Genomic DNA, 23,857 nt, shown 5'->3' with positions numbered 1-23,857 from the left:
CGTGTTATTTGACATGATCGTGTTCGTTGTTTCATTGTTCGAATAGTTGGCCCACCCGTGAACAGCAACGGTCTACAGTTTACGCGAAGCGTGTTAGTACCTGAATGTTAGTGGTTAGCGAAGCAGTGATAACATCGGTGCTCGGTGCGCGCGATGGAGTCGGAGATGGCAATGCGAGTGGCTCCGAGGTAGGATCGGACAAAGGTTCTGGAGTCAAGAGAGGCGAGGGATCACCTTCCGAAGGTTGAAGATCGCGATTCGCATTCGCGTAGTATGTCACTTGGTCGTCGTTTACACACTCGAGCAGCTGTTAAAATTATTGACAGTTGTTAGCGATTGCTTGGATGCATGTTCCAGGAGAATCTCCCGGCGTACGGACGATACAGACTTTTGCCGTAGCATCTGGAGAGACGAAAGCGAGGACGAGAATCGGGACTATGGAAAAGGAGGCGAAGCTAGGCTAGCGTGGCCATCGGTCCCGTGTGTAGCGGAATCGATCGCGTCTTGGATGTATTAGATGTTTTGGATGCGTGTGACACACTCGAAACAAACCATGTTGTTAGATTCCGTTGAGGATCGTTCCGCGAACGTTCGCGTCTACGTTTCATTTACAAAACTATGCAAATACACGCGCGATTTATGGAAAAACATTGTTAGCAGTTTCGAGCATAGGAACACGAACAACACACACACACTTTCTTGCATCTTACGTCTCCAAATTTTGTTACATCGTCCCTATCGGCTATCAGCCATCTTCCCCACTGTCGAAGCAAAAGACAATGAAATGAAAAGTCTGCGAAGAGAAAGCGAAAAGAGCGAAGGAAGAGACTGAAAGAGAGAAAGAGAAAGAAAGACAGACAGACGGATAGAATTGATCGCAGAGATCGTCGCGATAGTAATCGTATTCGATTATGGATGCGACAAAAACGACGGAACGAGAAAACGAGAAAACGAAAGGGCGACGAAGCGATAAAACGAACATAATATGCGCGTACCTTGTTCTCCTCGGACGTCGAATCGTCGGCCGGATCCAGGGACGTCATCAACGGTAATTCCCGTAACGTAGCATAATCTCCGTCATCCTCGGGCCCGCCGGATCCGTCGCCTGCACCACCACCTCGTCTGGCTTTTCCCTTATTACTGCAACAGCAACAGCGACGCGGCGCGTCGAGGGACGTTACGTTCGATACGATCCGTCGATCGAGACGTTATTCGCCGATCAATTTACTAACGAGGACAAGACGGACCGTAGACCAAAGGGCGGACGAGCTTGGCGACCGAATCAAGGACGATCCGTCTTATCCCGTCGTTGGTTAGCGGGACGGAAAGTTACTGGGACGAGCAGAGGTAGCGTGAGAGAAAGCGCGAGAGAGATAAGCGATACAATTCTTGCGATACGTCGACACGTATCGCGAAAGCGTTAGCGGCGTTTAGGTCCTCGATCGGACATCACGGTTGATTGCGGTAGGAGTAAGAAGAGGAAGAATGCAACGACGACGACGACGACGACGACGACGACGACGACGACGACGAAGGCGATGGTGACGAAGAGAACGACGACGACGACGACGAAGAGGAAGAAGAAGAAAAAGTAGAAGAAGAAGCAGCGGACACAGGTTACAGCCAGATGTACTGAAAGACACCAAGAGGAGGGAGGAGGGTAGTTACCGCGAGCCTGACGTACTAGGCAGGTCGTTAAAGGTGACCTTCGGTTTCAACTTCTTGTTCAGCCAACCCTTCTCGGTGGTCGATGGACCGTGATTCGCGTCGTTCGGCGATTGCGTCGGCGACGGCCGCAACTTTGGCCTCAACCAGTAGATTTGCTCGTCGTCGGCCGTCGAATCACCGTCGACCGAATCCGCGTTACCTGTAACAAGAGGTGATGCGATGACGACTGGATAGATTCGACGAAAGAACAATTCAACGATCGAGATCATTACCTTGAGCGCGCGCTTTCCTCTCGATGGCCGCTTTCTGTATCACGCTCATAATGGCTTTTTTCGGCGAAGCATCGGCAATGGTATAAGTTCGACCGTTGCCCACGACGAGCAACGGCGCGCTGGTACCATCCTCTTCGTCTCTCGCCGACAGTAAATCGACATCGGTCACGAGTTTGACCGATCTCGCGGATCTTACGGTAGCGCGACCGATCGTCACTCGCAGCTTGAACGTCCAACGATGCTTGATCGTCAAACAAATCCAGACCAGCAACCAAAAAAGCAGATGAAGCACGGTGGCGACAATGCAAGCGAGGATGGCGCCGTCCAAGCTGGCGCGGTACACGACGCTGTAATCGTAGAGCAACGGCGCGCTGCAAATCGCGATCGCCAAGAATACGCACAGAGCGGTGCAATGGATAAAGTATATCCAACCGTTACCCTCGCGATTCTCCTTCGACAAGATGACTCGACGCTCGCGTTCCTGATTCAGAAACGCGGTGAACCTGTGAATTACAGTCGATTTGTTAATTTCTGATTTTGATTCGGATTTTCATACTAATACTGACTGAGCGTTCGCTCACCTGCCGTAAGCGTAGAAATACATGACCATGCTGGAACATAATACCAGGAGGGACGAGAGGCCGAACAGAACAAGAGTCACGTGCGGATTCAATAGAAAATAAGAATCCCCAAAAATGGTTGATATCGTGGCTGTTGTGGTAGTTGTGGTGGTAGTGGTGCTGGTGGTGCTGGTGGTGGCGATGGCACCGGCACCGGTGCTTGTGCCGGAGCCTGTGCCGATGGTGGTGCCGGTGCTGATGGTGGTGCTGCCACTGCCGCTGCCAGAACTCGAGAACGTTCGATATTGTTGCCGAAGAACGGGTAGCGCTTTCAAAGGTCCCACCACTTGAATCTAAACATCGACGCGAGTTTACGTTACGAAACGAGTCTCGAGCAGAATAGAATCACCGTGAAATCGTCGTCGAACTCACCTTGTAAAGCACGGACATTCCAACGTACGCCAATAGACTTTGCGCCGAGTTCATGACTAGTTGAACGCTGAAAATCGTGCCGAGCGCCTTGTTGCACGACCAGAACACCGCGGGATATCTCACCGAGTACACCCCAAGAGCCACAGCGTAGTTCAAGTATTCCAAAGTGATGGGCCCGTAAGATTCGGCTGTTGAGATTTCGGAAGAAACGAGAGAGATCAGAGAATTCGAATTTCCAAGAGAACCTGGAATCGAGACAAAGATCCTTACCGGTTTCTATTTCGAGATTCAATGTTTCCGGATGATCCAAATCGGCCAAACTGTTCATTGTTAGAGACAGACTTTGGGCAGTCATATTTCCGCCGCCGTTCGAGGAAGCGAGTCGACCGGACCTGGCGGTCGCCGGCCCGGTTCTCCCGAAAGTCTTGGTCTTCGATCTGCTCTTCGAATGATTGTTCCTGAGAATGGTCTTCGCGGTTGGTCGCCTAACGGCGGCATCGTATTTGTCCGTGGTGGTTTTGACCGTTCTCGACGTCGCGGTCGCAGTCACGGGCGACGGACCCAACGATGTACTCGCTGTCGGCGATTCTGTCGCGGCTGCTGCCACCGTAACGGTACCGATGGTCGTCGCGCTGGTCGTCGTCGTCATCGTCGTCGTCATCGTCGCCGACCTCGAATCTGTCGTCGTTTCCGTCGGTACCCCAGTTGTCGTGACGGTGATAGGCGCCGTCTTTATCGATGTCGCGTAACCGCGATTCGCGTCCGGAGCCGGACTAGTGTTCGAGAGTCGCGCGTTCGATGGAAGCCGTCCGTTCCCGGTCGAATGAAACGAGTTGGGAAACGTATCCGCGACGTTCCCGAAACGAGACGAGATGGCGTCCTCGACGATACCCATTGTACCCGTCGTCGAAGGGACGATGTCCTTGGTTGCGTCGTCGAGCTCTTCGTTCGGCGTTAAAGTGACAAACGGTTGTGGAGTTATGAAACCGGTTAGTATGCTGAGGTTCACGTTCGGGTTCAAGAAACTGGATACAACCAATCGATCGCGGTGAATTACAACCCAATCCAGGTCCGTGCGCCATATCGCGTCTGTAAAAGAATAATATTACTTTTTCAGTTCCTTGAAAACGAAAACGATCGCACGACAGATGTGTGGCGTTGCTGACACGCGGTTACGCGGGTACGCGTTCACACCTGGCCGATCGATACGCGAACGGGAACGCAAACGCGAAGAGCGGTGGTTGATACGGACTCGAGAGACCCTGTTACATCCGTAACGGCCGTTTCTCCGCGATATAGGCGCGAGCATTCTCTCCTCAACAGTGTCGCCAGATCGAGAAAATCGCGGGTACATACAGTTTACTCCCTCTCTGATGACCAGATTAAGGCCGCGCTCACAGTGGCTCCGATATCGGCCGATTTGGTCAAGGTCCAAAGCATCTGTCTCTTTTTTTCGAGCGTGCGAAAAAGAAACAAAATGTCGGACGTCGGGTGAATCGTGCGACATCGGAGCTACTGTGAGCGCGGCCTAATATGTGACCGGTCTACGGACTTGGTGGGGGATGATGGAGTGTGCTCATGGTGCTGGAATGGGATAGTGGAAGGGGAAAAGGAGAAGAAAATTCGACCAGTTTAGGCCGATTCTGGCGACACTGCTCCTCAACGACGCGACGGTACGTTTCGAACGACGATATCACCTTTCGGCAAAAATCCGGCGTGTATAAGCCTGGCTTCCATGAGCAGTGACGGTAGCAGAAAGCACATGGCTGTGCAGAGGTGTACGAACGCTGCCGTGGGCCCTCCGTGTCGCCACAAGTTGTTGGCCAGACCTGCGAATCGCAGTGAGTAAGAATAAGGGGAATAAAAGGAGAAAGGACTAAAACGAAAAATGGAGGGAGAAGTGCGCACTTACTGTTGTCATGGTTGTTGGCGAGCAGCGAGGAAGGAGGGTCGCGCGAGCACGCGCTCAGATGACGACCGAGCTTTATTCCATCGTTGGCTAGGTTGCCGAGCTTGAGGAACGCCGCGCCCAGTAAGACCGGAAGGAGAACCACTCCGGTGCCCGCCAGGACCAAACAAGCGTACAATTCGAGTTTCGGAGGCGGTGCGTCTGCTGGCCAGGGCAACGACAAGTACGCTGTAAACCGATCGATGCGTCAACCATAGGGATCGACCGAAAGATTGCGCGTTTTACTTACCGGCGAATCGTTTCGCGTATCTCAGGCCGATGTAAGCTTGCAAGCCAACCGCCAAGATGCCGTACCAAACGGACCACAGGCTGTTCACGTGACCTCTTATGCACGAGTTCCGTTTGGTCGAACCGCGACCGCTGTTGCTGCTTCGCGACCTCCTCGGCTTTCCCGTCGCGGCGACGCCGCTCGAGTTCACGCTGGACACTATCGGGAGCGGCTTCAGTGGCTTCTTGCATTTCGCTTGGTTCACCTCGTTGTTGTTTTCGTAGCCCATCAAGCTTCCTGTCATCGACATCTTGTTCTGGAAAAGCATAGGTCGGGGAACGGCTGGATCGGATCAACCCCCCAGGTTCACGATTCCGATAAACACGGCGTCTCTTCTTCGTCGACGAGCTCCACTCCTCGAGCAGATATTTCTTCAGCTTCTTTCCGTTCCTCGGCTACGGTTTCGGTCGAGATCCTTTCGAGAGAGATTGGCGCGAGAGCTTCTTCCTTTCTGGCATGTTCGACGGCAACGGCTGAAACAGACGATGGCTGTTAGAGAGATGATTCAGAAAGCAAGAAAAATGGAACACGTTTCCGAGTACAGGGTGACGATATTCAATTTAAGCGGCAAACGCGATGCGAAACCTTTGTTTCGTAAGAGAAAGAGAGGTACGAGATGCGCTTTTCAGGTGAGAAAATAATAGAGCTGGTCGAGTACCGGTCTTCGGACGGACGCGTTTCCGATGCGTCTCTCCTTTTCCGGTGCCGGGAACGAGTAGGAGAAGCGAGGAAAAACGAACGGCGCGGTGCGGCGCGGCGCGGCGGAACAACCGTTCCGAGAGAGGCGATCGAGAAGCGACCGTAGCCACGGACAATCGGAGGCGTGAACGCTTAGCACAAAAGCCTCGGCAGGGAACAGGTGGGGTTGCTAGCGTACCGTGATAATTCTAGTGCCCTTACGAGCGCGATTCTCGGTCCCTAGGTTCTTCTCCAGAACTCCTCGAAAACCCCTCCGGCCACGGATAATCCGGTGCCTCTTTCCTACGAGGAGCGTATCGCGTTTGCCCGGCCGCCTATCTCGTTTAAGATTCCCAACGCGATAAGCCAACGCGACCGTTCATTTTTTCCGATCGGTCGTAATACTCGACCTCGATGCGTTTTTCTCGGTCGATCCGCGCAGAAATTGAAACGATTCCGTTACGATTCCAACGAGTTACGGAATCGGGTTCCATCAGGTAATCCGTATCCCATACTCTATTATGTATATCCTGGTTTCGGATACGCCATGCAGGGCTGCGCCGCGCCGTCGAGGAAGCGTACTCGAGGGCCGACTGTTTTGCTACCCTTGGCTGTCTCGATTGCGCGCTCCCGAGAGGATCTCTCCGTAGAACGCAAAACTGTTTCCCCTTCAACGAGCATTTCAGCGTTTTAGCTGTCTTTCAGGCGAAGTGGGCACTGACGGGACCACCCCCGGCGGGTTTGCGTCCTCCGCCTCTGCCATGTACCCTCTTTGCCCCGTGTCACGTTCCGACTTTTAGGTAGTTTGCACGATGCACGTTGGGGTATTTGCCCAGAAATGTCGGAAAAACTCAAGGTCATAATATCGTCAGCTATAACCATTATGAAATGAAAAATTCATTTTCATCTTTGTAATTTTATCTTTATTTTATGAAGTTGAGAAGTTTCATAGATGTTTAAATACTGTTCTATTTTTGTTCGAAACATTTTTTCCTCGGATTATCGGAAATCTTTGAAAAATCGTGATAATGGACTGCTTCCACCGAAAAGCTGGCAAAAATTATTTCTACATGTAAACGATGTTGAAATGATGTAACTTATCATTTTAATACTAAATTGTATCATGAAACAATTTAATAAATAAGTATACATATTCAGAAATTTTTTAATTCCTACTAGATATTAATTTTCATCAGGAACCCGTCCACTGTTGATGCTCATTTTTACTGAAATTAGTTACTACACATACAACGTTTTCCCGATATCCGATCAAGCTCAAACTTTGCAACTTTACATATGTTTTTCTAATTATTTAGAACTGTGGGGGTTGCTGTAAAATAAGTTTTGACAAGAGTATATAAGAGCCACCCTAATGCTGCACATATTGTGGATGAAGGAGGTCGGGTCGGGAGATTTACTAAAATCGAGTAGAGGGAACGAATAATTGGTAGACGCCACGAAAAATCGGCAGGAGGATCGTCTTGTCGGGAGCTTCTTCATTCCACGGAGCCCTCGCAGGCCGGAAGGAAGGACGTTCGGCGATCGAAGGTGGCTCGAAGATCGGAAAAACGGAAACCACAGAAATAATTGAAAGAGCTGATTCGGCGCTTGCGCTTCTATGACGCAACGGTGTACAAAGTCGAGGTCGCGCCCGGCGACTACTAATCGCCCAACCATCGATCCGTTCCATTAGACCGCTGCATCCGAGCTTCGAAGAAGCGGTTTGGACCAAGAAACGCTGACGAGACATTGGCCTGCCTTTCTATTTCCAGGTTTCCTAGAACCGTCCCGGCCGGAGAAGATGCGAACGCGTGGAAACCGGAAAGGATCGATGGAGGAATAGGAGGAAGAGGAGGATCGTCGTAGGTGATCATAGCATCGTATCGTTCCGAGGCGGAAGCGCAGCGTCGTCGACCAGGATTTCTTTCTGGGGGCCGAACGATCCGCCGCGCGCCGCACCGCCTCGTGAGTCAGCTTGTCGCCATGGCTACGAAACATCCCTCGACGTCGGCGACTACTTTTCGAATTCTGCTTGTCGATGTTTCGCGCGCGTTTACGCGTACCGCGACGAGCCTTGGGTAACAGGGGGTCCGTGACAACCTTTGAAACTTTGAAGGCGCTAAACAGTTTGACGATCCTCGGTGGAACGCAACAGTGCGTTCAAAGATGTTGCATACGGAGCTGGTGTCAAAGCGGAGTTTCGGAACATCTGGTTCGCGTGCGCGCGCGCCTTCTGCTCCCGTGGGAACAGAAAATGCCTCGCCAGGTTCTGAAAAACGATCCCGACCGAACGGCAAACTGGTAATCGGATATTTCAGCTCGGTTTTTCGAACGCTTCCACATACATAGTTGGTCTGCCGGTGATCGATTAGACCAGACGATGGCTGTTCCGTGCTTCCGTCGCGTCCATCAACCGTCTTCGGAATTTCAACTCTGGACCGCTGGATCGACGTGACTCGATTATAATACTGTCGCAGAGACTTCTGTCCCGCCTCTCCGGTGGACATATTACAACTACAGACAGGAACAATTACACTACTCTTTGTTCTCCGTCGGCGGACGGTGTCTAACATAAGATCGGTACAATGAAGGGCGCGTGCTCCCGCTTCAACGAGTCGAGAGGATCTGTCGTCTTTCTTCTTGTCAACAGCAACTTTTACGAGTTTGACATGCAAACCAGTCAACAAGCTTCGGTATGGCGCCTTCCAATTGAGCCGAAACCGGAAAAAGCACGTCAAAGTCGATTAAAAGTGAAGGTGATGTTGACAGTGTTTTTCGATTACCGCGGTGTTGTGCATTCGGAATTATTGCCACAAGGTGAGACAGTAAATAAAGAATATTATCTGAGCGTTATGCGGCGTTTGAGAGAGCAAATTCGTCAAAAATACCAGATTTGTGGAAAGAAAACTCATGGATTTTGCACCACGATAACGCACCATCTCACAAGGCTATCATTGTGAACTCTGGCCAAAAACTCAACAAATCTTATCGAGCAGCCACCGTATTCCCCTGATATGGCTCCGGCCGACTTTTTTCTTTTTCCAAAACGCAAATTACCACTTCGAGGCACCCGTTTTCAGTCGATAGATGACATAAGAGAGAATTCGCGGCGAGTACTGGAGTTGATCGAGTCGACAGCAACCGATGCCGCAGCGCATCGAATAGCGATCCATACCGATCCACCTTTATCGACGTCGTTCGAAAGGCCCACGGATGAATCCTCGACCTGCATTCGCTCGTCGAGAACAATACAGAGACCCCTTCTGTTTGTCGGTCAACACCGAAGGCATCGATAGGGTCGACGAGTAGCGGGTACGTATGTAGTTGGCAAACTGCCAACGGCTACCACCTTATTACCGCTTTGAAATCAAACGTGTTTCATTACCGCCCTGCGATATATAATATATGGTATATGTAGGTATGCGTATGGGTATGAGTATGAGTATAATATACAGGGTGCCCCGAAAATGTCGGAAAACCTTGAAGGGAGTGTTCCCGAGGTCACATGAAGGTCACATGTTCCTTTGCGAAAATTTCCGCCTCAACTTGGTTAACCCCGTGCCGAATTTTAACGAGTCAGACTCGTCATGAAGATTTTAACAAAACCTAACAAATATGAATGTTATGTGTTTCTTTTCAGATGATAGAAGATTTGATTCGTTTGTAATCAGTATTTAAGCATTCAAATAAATGTAGCCATACGATGACACCGTCTACGACATTTTTGGGGATAAATACGATTTAATTATCGTAACTGTAAAGAAAATGGTACGGCAAGGGGTTAAGAAGTGTAAAGTTATTCGTGAAGAAGTTATCGAAGCTAAAAGTACTCTGATTTATAATGGAACATAACGTAGGTACTCCGGAACACTTGCCGAGACCGAAATAATTCAGTGAATTCAGACAAAAAACACATAAATAAAAAATGAGATTTTATTATAGATTTTCAAATTTAGACTCTGCTTAATGCTAAAACACAAAAAGAAACACTCGATCGACTGATCATTTTCTTTCATCTCTCCGTGTTGTGTCTTCGCGGACTTTGCGATCATACGCCGACCTCATCGGTAATTTCATTACTGATCCTTACTTGTATGATCAGTCAGTTGATAATACATCAACTCCGAATATAATTGATTATTAATTGAATTTTTCCCTTAAGATAGTTATTTTAAAATGATGCAAAATTCACAGAAAAAATTTATGTCGTACACGTAGCGAAATTTGTCACGTCCAAACAGCACGTATTCCAAATTGGACGTACTCCGGAGCAGACGTATGCCGAGGTTCCACTGTATTGTAATGTTGTTTTTAATGCAACAAAATCATTAAGGGATGAAATCAATTTTTACCTTACTCCTGTATCCCACAATCAATACAGAACATCTTTATTTTACACAAAGATCCGCAGTCGATTGGTTACAATTGAAATTCTCGACTAGACTCGACTCGACTGGGACCACATCGGAGGTTATTTCTAGCGATCGATCGGCTTAACCAGCCTAGAAAAGTTAGTTTGCGTCGCGTGGTTAAGGAGGGCCGATGGAACCAGTCACGAGCGCGGGAGGGAAACGAAGAACGTGGGATGTAGGACTTCCGGGATTGCAACTTGCAGCGATTTTCGAGTTGTACCTACATACATAAGATGCAGATATTTCTGCAGTCTATTGACTGCACGACCGAAGTGAAAACTTCTATGGCGATTGCACACCTGTCTGTCTCTTCCTCGGCTCCCCCGAGTTTACCCGAACAGAGTTTCACCTCGGAGCGTGACGGATCAGACTCATTCGCTGTCCAGCAATTGTGTACGCGGTGCGCCTAAACAAGTTTTCGCTTGAAAAATACTTTTTCGAATTCCGACGATGCAAACCAGGAACGCCGACTCGAAAAAACGCGGCCACGCGCATTTCGTATCTCCTCGATACTTTCGAATGGGAACGAAAGAACAATGAAATGCGCAATGACGGTGTTGCTCGTGAATCGTGAACCGCGAATCGCGACTCGCGTGTACCGAGCAAGCCGGAAATCGATTTTCCATCGAAATACGTCTATGCCGCGCGATACCTCGCGTCCCATGGCTTCAGGAATCCTGATTTCCTGCCTGTCTTTCGTCGAAGTCGACGCTGCGTCGCGCCGCGGCAACTTGTGTCTTTTTCGCGCCACTCGAACAAATACCTCCTACCTAAACTACGCGACATACGAAACATATATGTACATATGTACATAGATCGTTTCGAAACGAGGAATCGGCGGACGCCGCCTCGTGGAACGTCGGCGCACCTCCTATCGATTCGCCCTTCGCGTCGCGGGTCGCGGCGCGCCGTCGCGCGGACCTAGCTTCGTTTTCGTCGCCGTTACCGTCGCGGACTACGCTGTCGTCGTGCATTTTCCTGTTATCACCGTCGCCAGGTTCGAAACACAGCTGCCAGAATGTTTCCCGACCGTTCCATTCCGTTGCGTTGCTTCTGTTCTATTTTTCCCGGCAAATCGATAGAATAAGGACCTCTTTCCTTTCTGTGCAAGAAAAGAGGAAGGCGACGTTCACGATAATGATTCTCGGAGCTGTACTCGTATTCCGATGGATAGCGATGAGTCACGTGGAGCGAAGATTGTTCCGAGGTTTCCTCGGGCTCTCCTCGGTGACTCATCTCCGAGATCCACCCTCCAGCTTCGGCGTTCCGCGGCACGAATCTCCGTCGCAACCCACCCACCCCGCGATTCAGTCTCCCCCGAAATACTCGCGGCGTAGCCGTTGTGGTCGATATCGTTGATATTGTTCGGTATCGAACGATTCGACGTGACGCCGCGGAATATTTCGAACCGAAAGAGTACCTTTTCAATTTAGTTTCCTGTCCGACCGAGCCAATTCACTTATTCGTTGGCGTTCATCGAAATTTCCTGCCGCTTTACCCCGCCAGTCGAACGGATCGCAGAATCTGATCAAAGAGATTGAGAATGGAACGTGCCGGTCGACGCAACGCACTCGTCTCTCGCAGTGCTTACGGTGTTGCGCGCGCCCGGTAGGTAATTAGCGAAATGGTGGAAGAAGCTGGGTGGACCGCTTCGACACCGCGCCGCGCCGCGCCGGTTCAGATTCCGTCTGTATCCCGAACGAATGCGTTTCGTACTTTTACATAATACATATTGATAATCTACTTCACTTCTAATCTCTTCTAATCACTTATAATCTGTTTACCTCAAAATTCCAGCAAGAATGTCCACTAACGTCCTAATCAAAGAGCGAGGTTTAGTTAAAGGTACAAACTACTTTAGATTCTGCCACAGGAACAAAGATAAGCTTTGGTACACTGGACTTGGACTTTGCAGAGATTTTTTAGTTTTTAGCAAGGGTTAATTTTGTAGCTAACAGTGCTTGCCAATGCGGAGCAGAATTTCAATACCTAAGCCATATTACATTAGACTTGATTGGCTTTCGCGACGTTGAAACGTCGCTTATTAGAAAAATCTGGATGGAATCCTAGAAGACCGTAATGTATAGGCGAGCAGAGCACGTCGATGGAAATTCTATTCTGACGATTCTTCTCCGTCAGTTCCGTACCTCGACTCGCGGTTCGCGTTCGGACAATTAGCGAGTGAGAGAATGGGAGAGAGAGAGAGACGAGTTGCATCTCTCCTTCCCACCATAATTCCTCTCCGACCTTACTTGTCGCTGTCCCTCTCTCCCTCCAACCCGTACTCCATACCGTTCTTCCTATTCCGGGTTCTCGACTCCTGTTTCCCGTTTCCCGTTTCCCAGTTCCCGGTTCTCCTCGCCCCTCGCGCCCTCCCATTTAATCAATACCCGATGCCGCACACTGCTAAACACCGACAACAACCTAAATGGGCTTTACACACGACGGGATACCGGTACGTTCGCAGCATGGATTGCGATCGAGTTCATCCCCTGTAAATACGAAACAATCGCGAATCCGCGCACAATTTCCTCCACTAATTCGCGGATTAAAAAGCGAATCCGACGAGACAATCGGGGGTTACGCGGTGGACCACACGGAAGTACACGAAGGCGTATAGTGCGCGAGAAGATAACTGTTTCTCCTCCCCCCATCTCTGTCTCTCTCTATTTCCCTCCTCGTGAGTAGGGTTGCCAACCGCTCCGAATAGTCCCGGAACTCTAAAACTGTATTATTATAGTATGTGTATGTATAGTATATGTATGTATATTTCAGTTTTGGACTGGAGTTGAAACTGTATCATTTTTTAAAATATCTTTTTGTACATAAAAAAAATTTCCTCGGAGAACTGCAGTGGTTTCTCAGTGGAGAATATTGTGAAATTTTTACATATACATATTTTTCCGTTTTGGGTAATATGTCCCGGAATTGTCTCAGAAAAAAATCGGCAACCCGTTAGCGGACTTCTTATCCTGCCGGATTAAAATGGCGCGAATAAGACTGCTTGCCCGCTTATCGCCCTAACCGCGACGCTCGTAACGCACACGATCCTCGAATAACGTAGAATGGCCAAAGAGATATACATATGTACATAGTTCGTTCTTCCCCTTTCCTCGCGACCTCGGATTTACCTCGATCCGAGTGTTTTTCGGTGTGGAACGATCTGGCCGAGAACGACTTTGCAAACGCGATCAGCGTCGCGGAGGGAGAACAAGAGAACGAAGCAATCGCGGTTGATCGGATCGGTAGGGTAGCTGGGTTGTTAGGTCGTCGGGTCGATGCGACGCACCTACAATCAAGGATGCTCGATGCTCGTCTAAAGAAAATCGAGGGAGGGTGTCACACTCCATCGCATAGACACGCGTATACACGTAGTAGGTCTAGTGATTTCAACTGAAAATTACCTGCGTAGCCGGGTATCTCAAATGATATCCGAGATACATACATACACCCCCGATCGAAAGTATGTGGACACTTGTTCAATTCTCCTCCTGGAAGAAACAGAATCTTCAAGGGATTTAATCAAATTTCATGTAATCTGCTTTATACAGTGTTCGAGGATTTATTTAAACAATAATTTATTAGTAGACCATGGATTTTATGCATTTATAATCAAAATTATCATTTACACATTTCTCTAGGGATTGGACCTAAAATATACATTTGATTTTTTATTTATATTTTTCTGAACAATATACATTCTTTGGAACACTAAGACACAAGAAGACTTGTACTTCAAGACTATCTGTTTACATCTAGAAAAGGCCTAGTTTCGTATACCCAATAGTTGTTCTAAAAAAAATGCTCCTTTAACGTATACTTGAACTATTAACTATTTCAAATTCTATTTTACCCAGCTCCGTGAGCAATAAATATCGTCTAAAAATAATCAAATAGTACACAAATGTCAAACCTGTTCAGTCAAACTTCAGTCAAACGCGTAACCTGGGTACGCGAGTATCACATACGTAAGACCTCTGATACGTAGACCTCCAATGTTGTCACGCTGACACGCCGCGCTGTCACGTTGTCACGCTGTCACGTTCCAGCGCTTGCCAGTACGAGTCGCCCTTCCGTTCGCGCCAAAGTTACGCTCGTCCGTTTCCGTCGGACGGTTTCCAAATACGATTAGCAGAGAGCTTAGAAAACTCAAACGGTTCGTGGAGGGTGTTGCAGCGCGTGTACCGTCCACCGTCCACCGTCCACCATGCAACGGTATGTGGCGATACGACGCTATATGTATACAATGTGGCTCGCCGTGGCGCGTTCCCCTCTGCAACGGTTCGCACACGAGGCTAAAGAAAATAAACTTTTCTCCGCGCTCGGTCGTAAATACACGCGCAGGTTTACGCCTCGAAACAGCAGGAGACTCGTTTCTGTGTTTCTTCGCTTCTCGCGCCGCGCCGCGCCGGTACGATTTCATGGTTTTCTCAGGGATTTCGCTTGATCGAGGCACCGATGCGATCGTGGAAACGGTAACTCTTTTTCTCTCTCTCTCTCTCTCTTTCTCTTACGACGAATAGAAAAATCCTCGCAATCTCTTCGGATCGGAAGGAAGGTAGCGAAGGGGATCCGCGGAAGTCACGTAGCCGGGGATCGACCGTTTCGACTACGAATATCGAGAGACGGTACAACTCACGCGTACGCGTACTCCTATGTACTGTAGGTCTGACACGCATCGCTGATCCGATCAACCATCCAACGAGTTCTTCTAAACTTCCTCTCGAGTGACTGCCGCGCGTCTCGCGAGCGTCGCATGGTGATTCGGGCGACCGATCCACCAGTTCATTTGGTAGAAAATGACTTTTCAAACAAATGACATCTACATTACTTGCTAAATGTTTAGCAATGCCGAAAATTTCGATATTAACCCCTTGCCGTATTTTAACGGGCCACGCTCGTCATGAAGATTTGGTACAGAGCCAAATAAATGTGAATGTTACGCTTTTCTTTTTAAATGAAATTAAATTTGATTCGTTTCTAGTGAATATTTAAGCATTAAAATAAACGTAGCCACACAAAAAATATGAACTCTTTCTAAATTTCCATAATCTTCAAAAACTAGTAAATCAATAAGCTTTATTAAACATTGTACAAGCACTTAAAAATCAACATTTTATGAATCTCTCGGGCAGTTCCGATAATAATGAGACAAAAAGAAATGGTTCAAACAAAAGTTAATGAACATTTAGCGGTCTACAAATTAATTCTATAAAAAATCAAGGTCACCTGTAATTTTTAAAGATCAATGTACACTGCTGTGCAAAAGAAAGAAGCACCCGACCATATTTAATAGAAAAGCGTAAAGGATCAAATAAGAAGAGTAAGTTTTGAAAAAGGATTCCGCTGTTTAATTAAATAGTTCTGAGAATATGTTGTTGCCGATTATCTAATACTTTAAATGCAATAAATCGATCATTGTACAATACAATTTCTACATAAAGATATTATTTGTCATTATATCTTATAATTATATGTACTGGGTGCTTCTTTCTTTTGCACAGTGTACATATATGTATTTTTGAATTGACAATATTGTAGCTGATGTCAAAACGAGTTTAACGACCTACACTGTTATATGTATGTACCCTTAAACAGAGTATTAAAATTGCTATTCGATTACTCAGTCTCTGGCGAATTAATTAAATGAACAGCTGCTGCATTAGGTAGGTTAAAGTGTTTACAAGAAGTTACCTTGAAAAATGAGTTTGAAAAAATTGTGAAATCCAGCAGTGAATCGTCCTAAACATTATCAATTATATGTATAGTTGCAAGCATGGTCCGCTGTCCGAGACCGAGAGTTAACGAACTGCTGGATCGGCTGGCCGGACCGCGAAAGAGCGGTTCGTGGATTCGTTCTTATCTATCGTTTCGTTCGATCCGATCGGGTTTTATCGACAGACGGAAATTAAATTGGATCGCGCGAGTCGATCGAAATCCGACGGGGACCAACGCGCAACGGGTAGAATCGATACCGCGTTTAGGATAAGTGGCGGCTCGAGCTCCAACTCGACCGTGTATACATACATACATACATAGATACGGTGAAGAGTTTCAAACACACGCACGCCCACGCGAAAGTAGGCATACGTATCTCGAATCTTTGACACGAAGATTGGTGATACTTACGAGTTCGTAGACGAGTCGAGCAAATAAACGGAAAGAGGGTGCCGATTTCATATACCGGCAGGATTTACCTTGCTCAAACTTTCCATTTATTTCTGCAGCTTTCGTACGGTCTCGATCCTTCGCTCGCGGCGATCCCAACCAAAATCCTAAAATGATTGCTTTTCGCTGGTTCCGTACTAAAAATACAGGACGGAGGGAGATTCGAACGATTTCGTGAATGCGCGCGCGGAATAGCGCGGATCGGTCGTGCGACATCGATCGGCATTTGTGAAGAAGCGGAAGGAATCGCCGTAAGTCCCGAACACTCGTAACTCGATACGATCGATAAGCTTAAGGCTCTTCTCGAAGCGGAAAAAAACACAAAGCTGATACGAGCTTGACCCGTCGATGCAAATTTATGCTCGGCAACGTGTAATTTCGTTCAAGGTTCGGGCGCCGCGCCGTCAACGGAAATAGTCGACTTCTCTCGGACTTGTTCGAGTATCTCGACTTCCGGTCGAGCAACCATAGCTGATTGCCGGTTCTACGTGACGGAGTTCGCGTCCTCTTCGATTAGGGTTGCCATCTATAGAATCGCGAACTGGAATAAAAACTGGACTTTTCTGTCCGATTGTGAAACCCGGACTCTTCTAACTATTTTATTGGTTAAGAAATCATTTTTTAATTAAGTATGTTGCACATTTCATTTCGATATCTCTTCTGGTTCAAGAGTTATAGTTGTAAATGTCACCGAATTTCTCGATCCAACCCGCTGCATATGCAGCGTTCACTTCAAATCATTTTAATTTCGTCAATTTCGAGCCAGACTCGCGATGAAGATTGTTAACAAAGTCTAACAAATATGAATGTTACGCATTTCATTTCAGATGAAATACAATTGGATTCGTTTGTAATCAACATTTAAGCATTAAAATACATGTAGCCATACAAAAAATATACATATACAACTCTAGGCTCTTAAAAACTCGTTCTGACCGGTTTGTTGGTTGTAGTCTTATAATTTAATGAAGAAAGGACGAGACTTTTTATGCACGTCTGTAAAATCAACAATTTGTGAGATATCGAAAAATCCTTCGAGATTCGTTCGTAGGTCACTAAAGATTGCAACATAGTGATAGTGGAGCAAGCTTGAGCGAGTAACATAAAGAAAAACTCCTGGACGTCCCCGGACGCACTAGAAAGTAGGATAAATCCGGACGGATGGCAACCCTATCTTCGATCCAAGTATGTACATATTTGGATCTCAGCGTGGTTCGCACCTCCATCGATCGAGAGATGCACGAGATACGGATTGATCGGAGACGGTGGCTTTGGTCCGACATGTTTCAGATCCGAGGGGATCATGCGAGCCCGATATCGGAGACCGAAAGAGAGGAGCGAGGCGATCTATAAATGGAGCTGGTACGAAACGGGACGAAACGGGACGAAGGCAGACTAAACGACTCGACGCGCAGGAAGCATCATCTCGTCGAAACTGGAAAAGCGGCGCACCGCGGGAGAAAGAAGCGAAATGGAAAGAGGACGGAAACAAGCACCTATCGCTGGAATACTACTTAACGCGGGTACACGTGGAAAGCGTGCATTCGGAAGCGAACGTTTCGAGGCACGGAAAGCAAGCGGAGATCGCAGTGGGACAAGAAGGGAGCGTAGGTATTTACTCAGTACGCGGCACTCGAGCCATTGTGCACCGTGTACACGATACGCGGCATATACATACTATGTACATATACCTATTCCAGGCTGGAGTTGACTCGACTAAACTCGGAACGAAAGGACCAAGCATCTTTTGTGAAAGATAATGAGAAGTATTCAATTAGTCTGCGGTTGGCATCCGGCGCTTCCTTCGTGATTGAAGAACTACGGAGCCGTTGAACCGTCGCGTCGCTCCGATTCCGATTACGCCGAAATTAGTTAATTAAAAAACGGACTAATACTATGCACTGTGCGCATAAGACCGCACGACCAAAGTGAAAACTTCTATGGCGATTACCTACCTGTACTTCTAACCCTTTGCACTCCAGCCTAGTGACTTATTAAATCAGAATTGTACCTTTTTTATGAATGGACTAAACGACTTCAATTTCTCTGTAAAGCTAGAAGAATTAGTTTAGTAAATGAGGTCTAAAAAATATGTTGAAAAAATGCATTTGGTCGGAATTGTGAAAAACAATAGGAAATATTGATTTTTACGACTGTTTTCGCTGGGCCAATAACGAAAATTTAAAAGATGTGTTCGGCCAACTCTTATAAATTATATACGTTCTGAAAATTTCATTGAAATTGGTTAATTGGTTTACGAGTTATAAACGATCAAAAGTGGCAAAAATTGCAATTTTTCGAGATTTTCGACCTTTCTACCACTTTTGATCGTTTACAACTTGTAAATCAATTAGCCAATTTCAATGAAATTTTCAGAGCGTATATAATTTATCCGAGTTGACCCATTTTCGTTATTGGCCCGGCTAAAAAAGTCGTAAAAATTGATTTTTTACTATTTTTTTGTCACAAATGCATTTTTTCAACATATCTTTTAAACGTCATTTACTAAACTAATTCTTCTAGCCTTACAGGAACATTGAAGTCGTTTGGTCCATTCATAAAAAGAAGTTACATTCTGATTTAAAGTGTGTGTGATCGGTTTTACTCGTAACTGTATATGTATAATAAAAAAGATACGGTTCGTGCAATAAAACAAAATATTTATTCCTTAGCTACATTATATGAAACAAGTTCAAGTTTATAAATCTCCAACATAATGAAAATTTCATGTTTAAAGTTCATATTTGAAATGTCGCATTATTGGCGACAACGGAGTGCAAAGGGTCCATTTATTTACCCGAATAGCGTTCCACCTTGGAACGTGACGAATAAGACTCGTTCACTGTTCAGCGATTGTGTACAGTGTACGCGGTGTGTCTAGAGAAGTTTTCATTTGAAAAATCCTTACTCTTCCCGTGCTCCCTTTGTCCGAGTACATACATACATACAATGGTGCACGGTGGAAATGACTCGATCAAACGTTAATTCTAAGCGAAATTCCAAACCGCAAATTCGAGTGAACTGCAGCTGCAGGAGCGGGAAGAGAAGAGGAGGACGGGATAAATCGGGAGCAAGTTCGAATCGCGAGCCGACGAAAGGCAATTTCGACGGAAGTATTGGGATGTTGGAAAAATCATGGCGCAGTTTTGCAAGAGATAGATACGAAAAATACGTGATGAATTTTCCGACAATAGTTTCGATCGGGCAGCCGTTAATCAACGTCGAGCGGCTCGCGAAATACGAATGCTCCTGTAATCTTTATTCCGCGCCACTGTTTCGCGTTTCATTCCGATGCGTTCGTCGGACATTGAACGTTGCACACAGTTTATGGAAACGTTGTCGTTATCCGCAACGACGCGACGATGGGTTTTGACGTCGCGTCTCACCGGCCGGGGTGCGTTCACGGTAAATTAATTCGCGAAACTAAATACGCCTGGCATCGAAACCGACCCGACCGCCGACCAAAGGGATATTCGATTGATAGGGGTCGGAGCGAGCGGGAATCGGGAAAGCACTTTAGGTAATTGGATATCGGTAAATCTCATTAGATAAACTCGACGAGTACCTACGCGCACGGAGGCGCGACGGCGCGGCGCAGCGACAGTTAGGGTAGAGTGACGCGGTAAACACCGATAAACCATCGACTGTAGAAGCGTGGAGCTGCTCTTTCGAACGGTCGCGTCCCAAACAATATGAATCTGTCGAACCGTGCGGCGATTATTAGCGACGCGAAACTACGCGCGTAGAGAAATTCGATACGGATCGCGTGCAAGTGGGTTGGAAACGCAACAACGTGCACGCGCAACGCACGCCCATTACCCATGGAAATAAGAAATTTCGCTGGGACGACGAGATATCGATTCGAATTTCTCGTTTCCAGAAACTCGCGAGATCCTGGAGGAACCGTTGCGCGTCGATCGCATCATCGGGGCGAAGAGAACAGAACGGCAGAGAGAAGAGACGAGAAAAGAGCAGAGAAGCGAAGAATGCGACGAGAGAAGAGAAAAAAGCACGCGCGAACAAAGGGGTAAGCGAAGAGGAGAGATCCACCGCGACGTCGCGTCGCGTCGTAGGGAGATTACAGGCTTTGCGGTTCAGCGTCTCCAGGAACCAAAGGAGACAGGGGGAACTGACGTGTAATTTGCAGGAAATTAGTTCCTTTGAGCGAGACGACGGTAAACATCGGAGCCACCTCGCCCCTTGACCCACATTCTCGCGTCACTGTCAAGTTCTCGTACGATTATAGCTAACTGCTCGACCACGCGGAAACGCGTCGAGAGACTCGAGACCGTCCTTTGTCTTGCTCTCGACGCTGGTAACGACGGTATGTACCTACAGCCCGAAAACGTGAACGCAAGTAAACCATTCAGAGGAGTTATTTCACGTTCGAAATGTGGCTCTGTGTTGGTAGTCGCGCACCGTTATTGCCCGGTCGAGGAGAAGATTCCCGCCAACTGACGATCAACGACGGAAGCTTCGCTCCATCGACACAAACCGGCTTTTCGCATCTCGCGATAAAGATATCCGCGATACATGTACACATATCGCGACGCTCATGCTCGGCGCGGCGTAGCGTGGTCGTCCGCACAGTGGTCCGGGCGCCCGATTCACCAATTCCTCTGGTAAAATATCACTTGTTTCATATCGGTATCTTTTTTTTTATTTAAATACGCCCAGATCTGGCCAAGAGCTTCGGGAAGGTTCGTTTGCACAGTTAGTTGATATGTAGACACTATTTTTTTCAGCTTCAAAGACCGAGCCGAGCGTAGAAAAGGACAGCACGTGTAAAGAGAGACACAGTCCTTCCTTGCGCCCGAAACTTTCATCGTCAATTAAACCACTAAATACAGTTGAAATTATATCGTGTCTAGTGCCTTTTTTTAATAAAAAAAATGCCACAAATAGTTGGTGAAAGTTCCATAAAAAAATAATGAAAAATGAAGAAAAAGTAAGTTTCAAAAAATTGAGGAATCAAGCAGTGAATTCCTAAACATTATTAGTTATCAATATGTACATATATGTAATTGCAAGAATGGTCCACTGTCCGAGGGTTAATGAACCGCTAGATCGGCCGCCGCGTCGCACCGGACCACTGTGATCCACCTCGAATGTCGACGGCTGGTCCGAGGAATCACGTTCGTTTCGGTTAATCGTTGACATAACTTATCCCCAGGTCCACAGAGAAACGGAGGTGGCACGGAGACACGGTTTCCACGGATAACAACCTTGTGCGAGCTTTGAAAATGTCCTATTCGAAGAATAAATGCAACAATTCATACGAAAGAGCTTGTAGCGCGCGATCGTAAAATCTATTCGATCGTGATCGCACGAGGGAAGTGGTTTTTCCGCGTATTCTCCACGAGACTGTGTCGGAGGTATGTATAATTCGTGTCAGTAGCCCCGAGCAGAGCCGCGAGCTATTCTTCGGTCGGTGTAGACCAGGAGGCGTTCCTTATCGATCGGTTGGAAATAGCGTTGCAGGTCAGCACGCAACTTTTCGCGTTAACCCTTATCGACCGTCCGCGTTCGAAGTTTGACAGGCAGGATTCGCACGGCTCGTTCGCGACACCCATTGTTGTTTCCATCTCTGTTTCTCTCTGCTGGTCAACCACCCTACGCGTGTTCGAGGGGAGCAGGCGAAAACGGGACAGGGACGTCGAAGAAGAAGAAGAAGAAGAGAGGAGGCGAACGAGCAGGCCGCGGCCGGTTACCGAGAACGCGAAACCAGCGTGGCATAGGATGCACGACGATAAGTGTTGAGTTACGATAAACTGCTGAGAAACAATGGATCCCGACGGGGCAACGTGCCGCAGGCCCCAAAGCGTGCAGAGCCGGGTTTTGACTATCGGGTTACCGTCTACGTCTACGCTCCGTACCTGCCAGCGACGATAGAACGAGAAAGCGGTCCGCAATGGCAAGAACAAAGTTGCCCGTCGCTGCCCAAGCGCGGGAGAGACTCGATTTTCGGAAAGATGAACGATCTCGGTTTTTCCAGCGCCATTGCTGTGTGGACTGAACTGAAGGTACGATCAGAGGTGGTAAGAGTAAGAGTAAAAGTATGAGGACGGCGACGAGGACGAGAGCGAGAACGAGAGCGTGGGCGTGGCGAGTACCGACCGCTGCTATTCGAACAATCGCCCCGAGAAGACGAAACATTGTGTTTCGAGGCGCGAACTCTAGTTGTACATACATATGTACTACGAACATCTAGATACTACATGAACGCCAACTAAGGTCGCTAGTCGAGACGCTTCTCGCGTACTGCGTTGGAACGATTTCATTTCGTGAATGTTTGATGGTCGAGGAGCTACGAGCCACGAACCACGAACCACGGCGAAAAATCCAAGCGAGCAGCGGAGGTAGCACGGACGAGAGTAGAAAGGAAAGGATCGCATACCTGTGGAGCAGGTGTTCCATCCAAGACCGGCTTTTCGTTCTTTCTGTTGGCGCGTATATCTACCACCGCGACTCGTTTGCAACGCCTCCGACCTGTGTACATACGTATTCGGTACACATACGTCGATTACCATGGTAAAAGCGCTTCCTCCGACGCTACGCAACGCAACGCGGTTTTCAATGTCTCGACTTTCTTCGAGATCCGGCGATAAATTTATCCGAAAAGGAGAGCAACTCTCCCCGAGTATCCCTTTTCGTTCCTCTCGGCACGGCGAGGGTGAACGAAACGACAAAAATAACCCCGAAGGTTGCTCCTCTCCAACGGTCCGACGAATGTGCAACCATGCAGCATCCGGTTTTCGAGGAACGACAAGAAAACGAGCGTCTTTTTCCGATCGTTTCTTCCGACAGATAGAAATCCACCACTAGTCAGTCAGTTTCCAAGAGGATCGGTAAACCAAGCGACATAAGTCGCATGGTATCTGCGACCAAGCTGGCCATATTCTCCGAAGATTACTTCAAGAAATCGGATCGGATCGGATCGAGTGGCTATTCGAGCGACATCGCGTCGTGTCGTCTCCATCGACCAGCCTCGATCGATGTCGCCTAGCCTCGCGAAACTTGCAGCTACATTTCTTGAAGAATCCTCGACCCATATAATAGGAAACTCGCGGCCGGCCGCTGCTCGCTTAACCACCAAGTGTCCTTCTACCTTCTACGAAGACAGGTTCGCGATCGGCCGTGACACGCGTAGCTGCCGATCGGACTAATCCATCGCACCGTGCCTAGAGATTTCTCTAAAACTGGAGATGCACTGTGAAATCTATTCCGAAAAAGTATTCCGATTCCCGGGTTTAGCGAACGAGTTCCAAGTAGCGAAGAGCGAGAAGCGAGAAGCGTGAATCGCTAGAGCCCCGAGCCCCGAGGCACGTGTCAGTATGTAGTAGCGCAACGCCAGCAGCACCAACAATTATTACGCAACACGGTAACGATGAATGAAGCGAGAGGACTTGACGGTAGGCTGACTTTCACGG

General features: G+C 47.8%; 1 protein-coding gene across 3 annotated transcripts in view; it reads right to left on the bottom strand.

Moving 5' to 3' along the window:
• Window positions 1–23,857, bottom strand: part of Tinc (transmembrane protein tincar) — a 43,028-nt gene that overhangs the window by 15,401 nt on the left and 3,770 nt on the right. Inside the window, exons 1-11 of one of the 3 annotated variants that reach the window (XM_076437909.1) lie at window positions 13,664–18,698; window positions 5,131–5,642; window positions 4,845–5,069; window positions 4,630–4,761; window positions 3,203–4,021; window positions 2,933–3,120; window positions 2,522–2,853; window positions 1,941–2,443; window positions 1,669–1,867; window positions 996–1,140; window positions 101–307 (exon numbers count right to left, since the gene is read on the bottom strand). In XM_076437909.1, the coding sequence (XP_076294024.1) occupies window positions 101–307; window positions 996–1,140; window positions 1,669–1,867; window positions 1,941–2,443; window positions 2,522–2,853; window positions 2,933–3,120; window positions 3,203–4,021; window positions 4,630–4,761; window positions 4,845–5,069; window positions 5,131–5,437 (3,057 nt within the window). In that variant the 5' untranslated portion in view covers window positions 5,438–5,642; window positions 13,664–18,698. Of the gene's footprint in view, window positions 1–100; window positions 308–995; window positions 1,141–1,668; window positions 1,868–1,940; window positions 2,444–2,521; window positions 2,854–2,932; window positions 3,121–3,202; window positions 4,022–4,629; window positions 4,762–4,844; window positions 5,070–5,130; window positions 5,643–13,663; window positions 18,699–23,857 lie in introns of those variants that run through there. The other 2 variants (XM_076437908.1, XM_076437910.1) reach the window with 2 other exon arrangements.

This window comes from Lasioglossum baleicum, chromosome 14, assembly GCF_051020765.1.
Source record: "Lasioglossum baleicum chromosome 14, iyLasBale1, whole genome shotgun sequence".
Lineage (NCBI taxonomy): Eukaryota > Metazoa > Arthropoda > Insecta > Hymenoptera > Halictidae > Lasioglossum > Lasioglossum baleicum.
The sequence above is the reverse complement of the archived record's forward strand: the minus strand, read 5'-3'. Positions and strand labels throughout refer to the sequence as shown.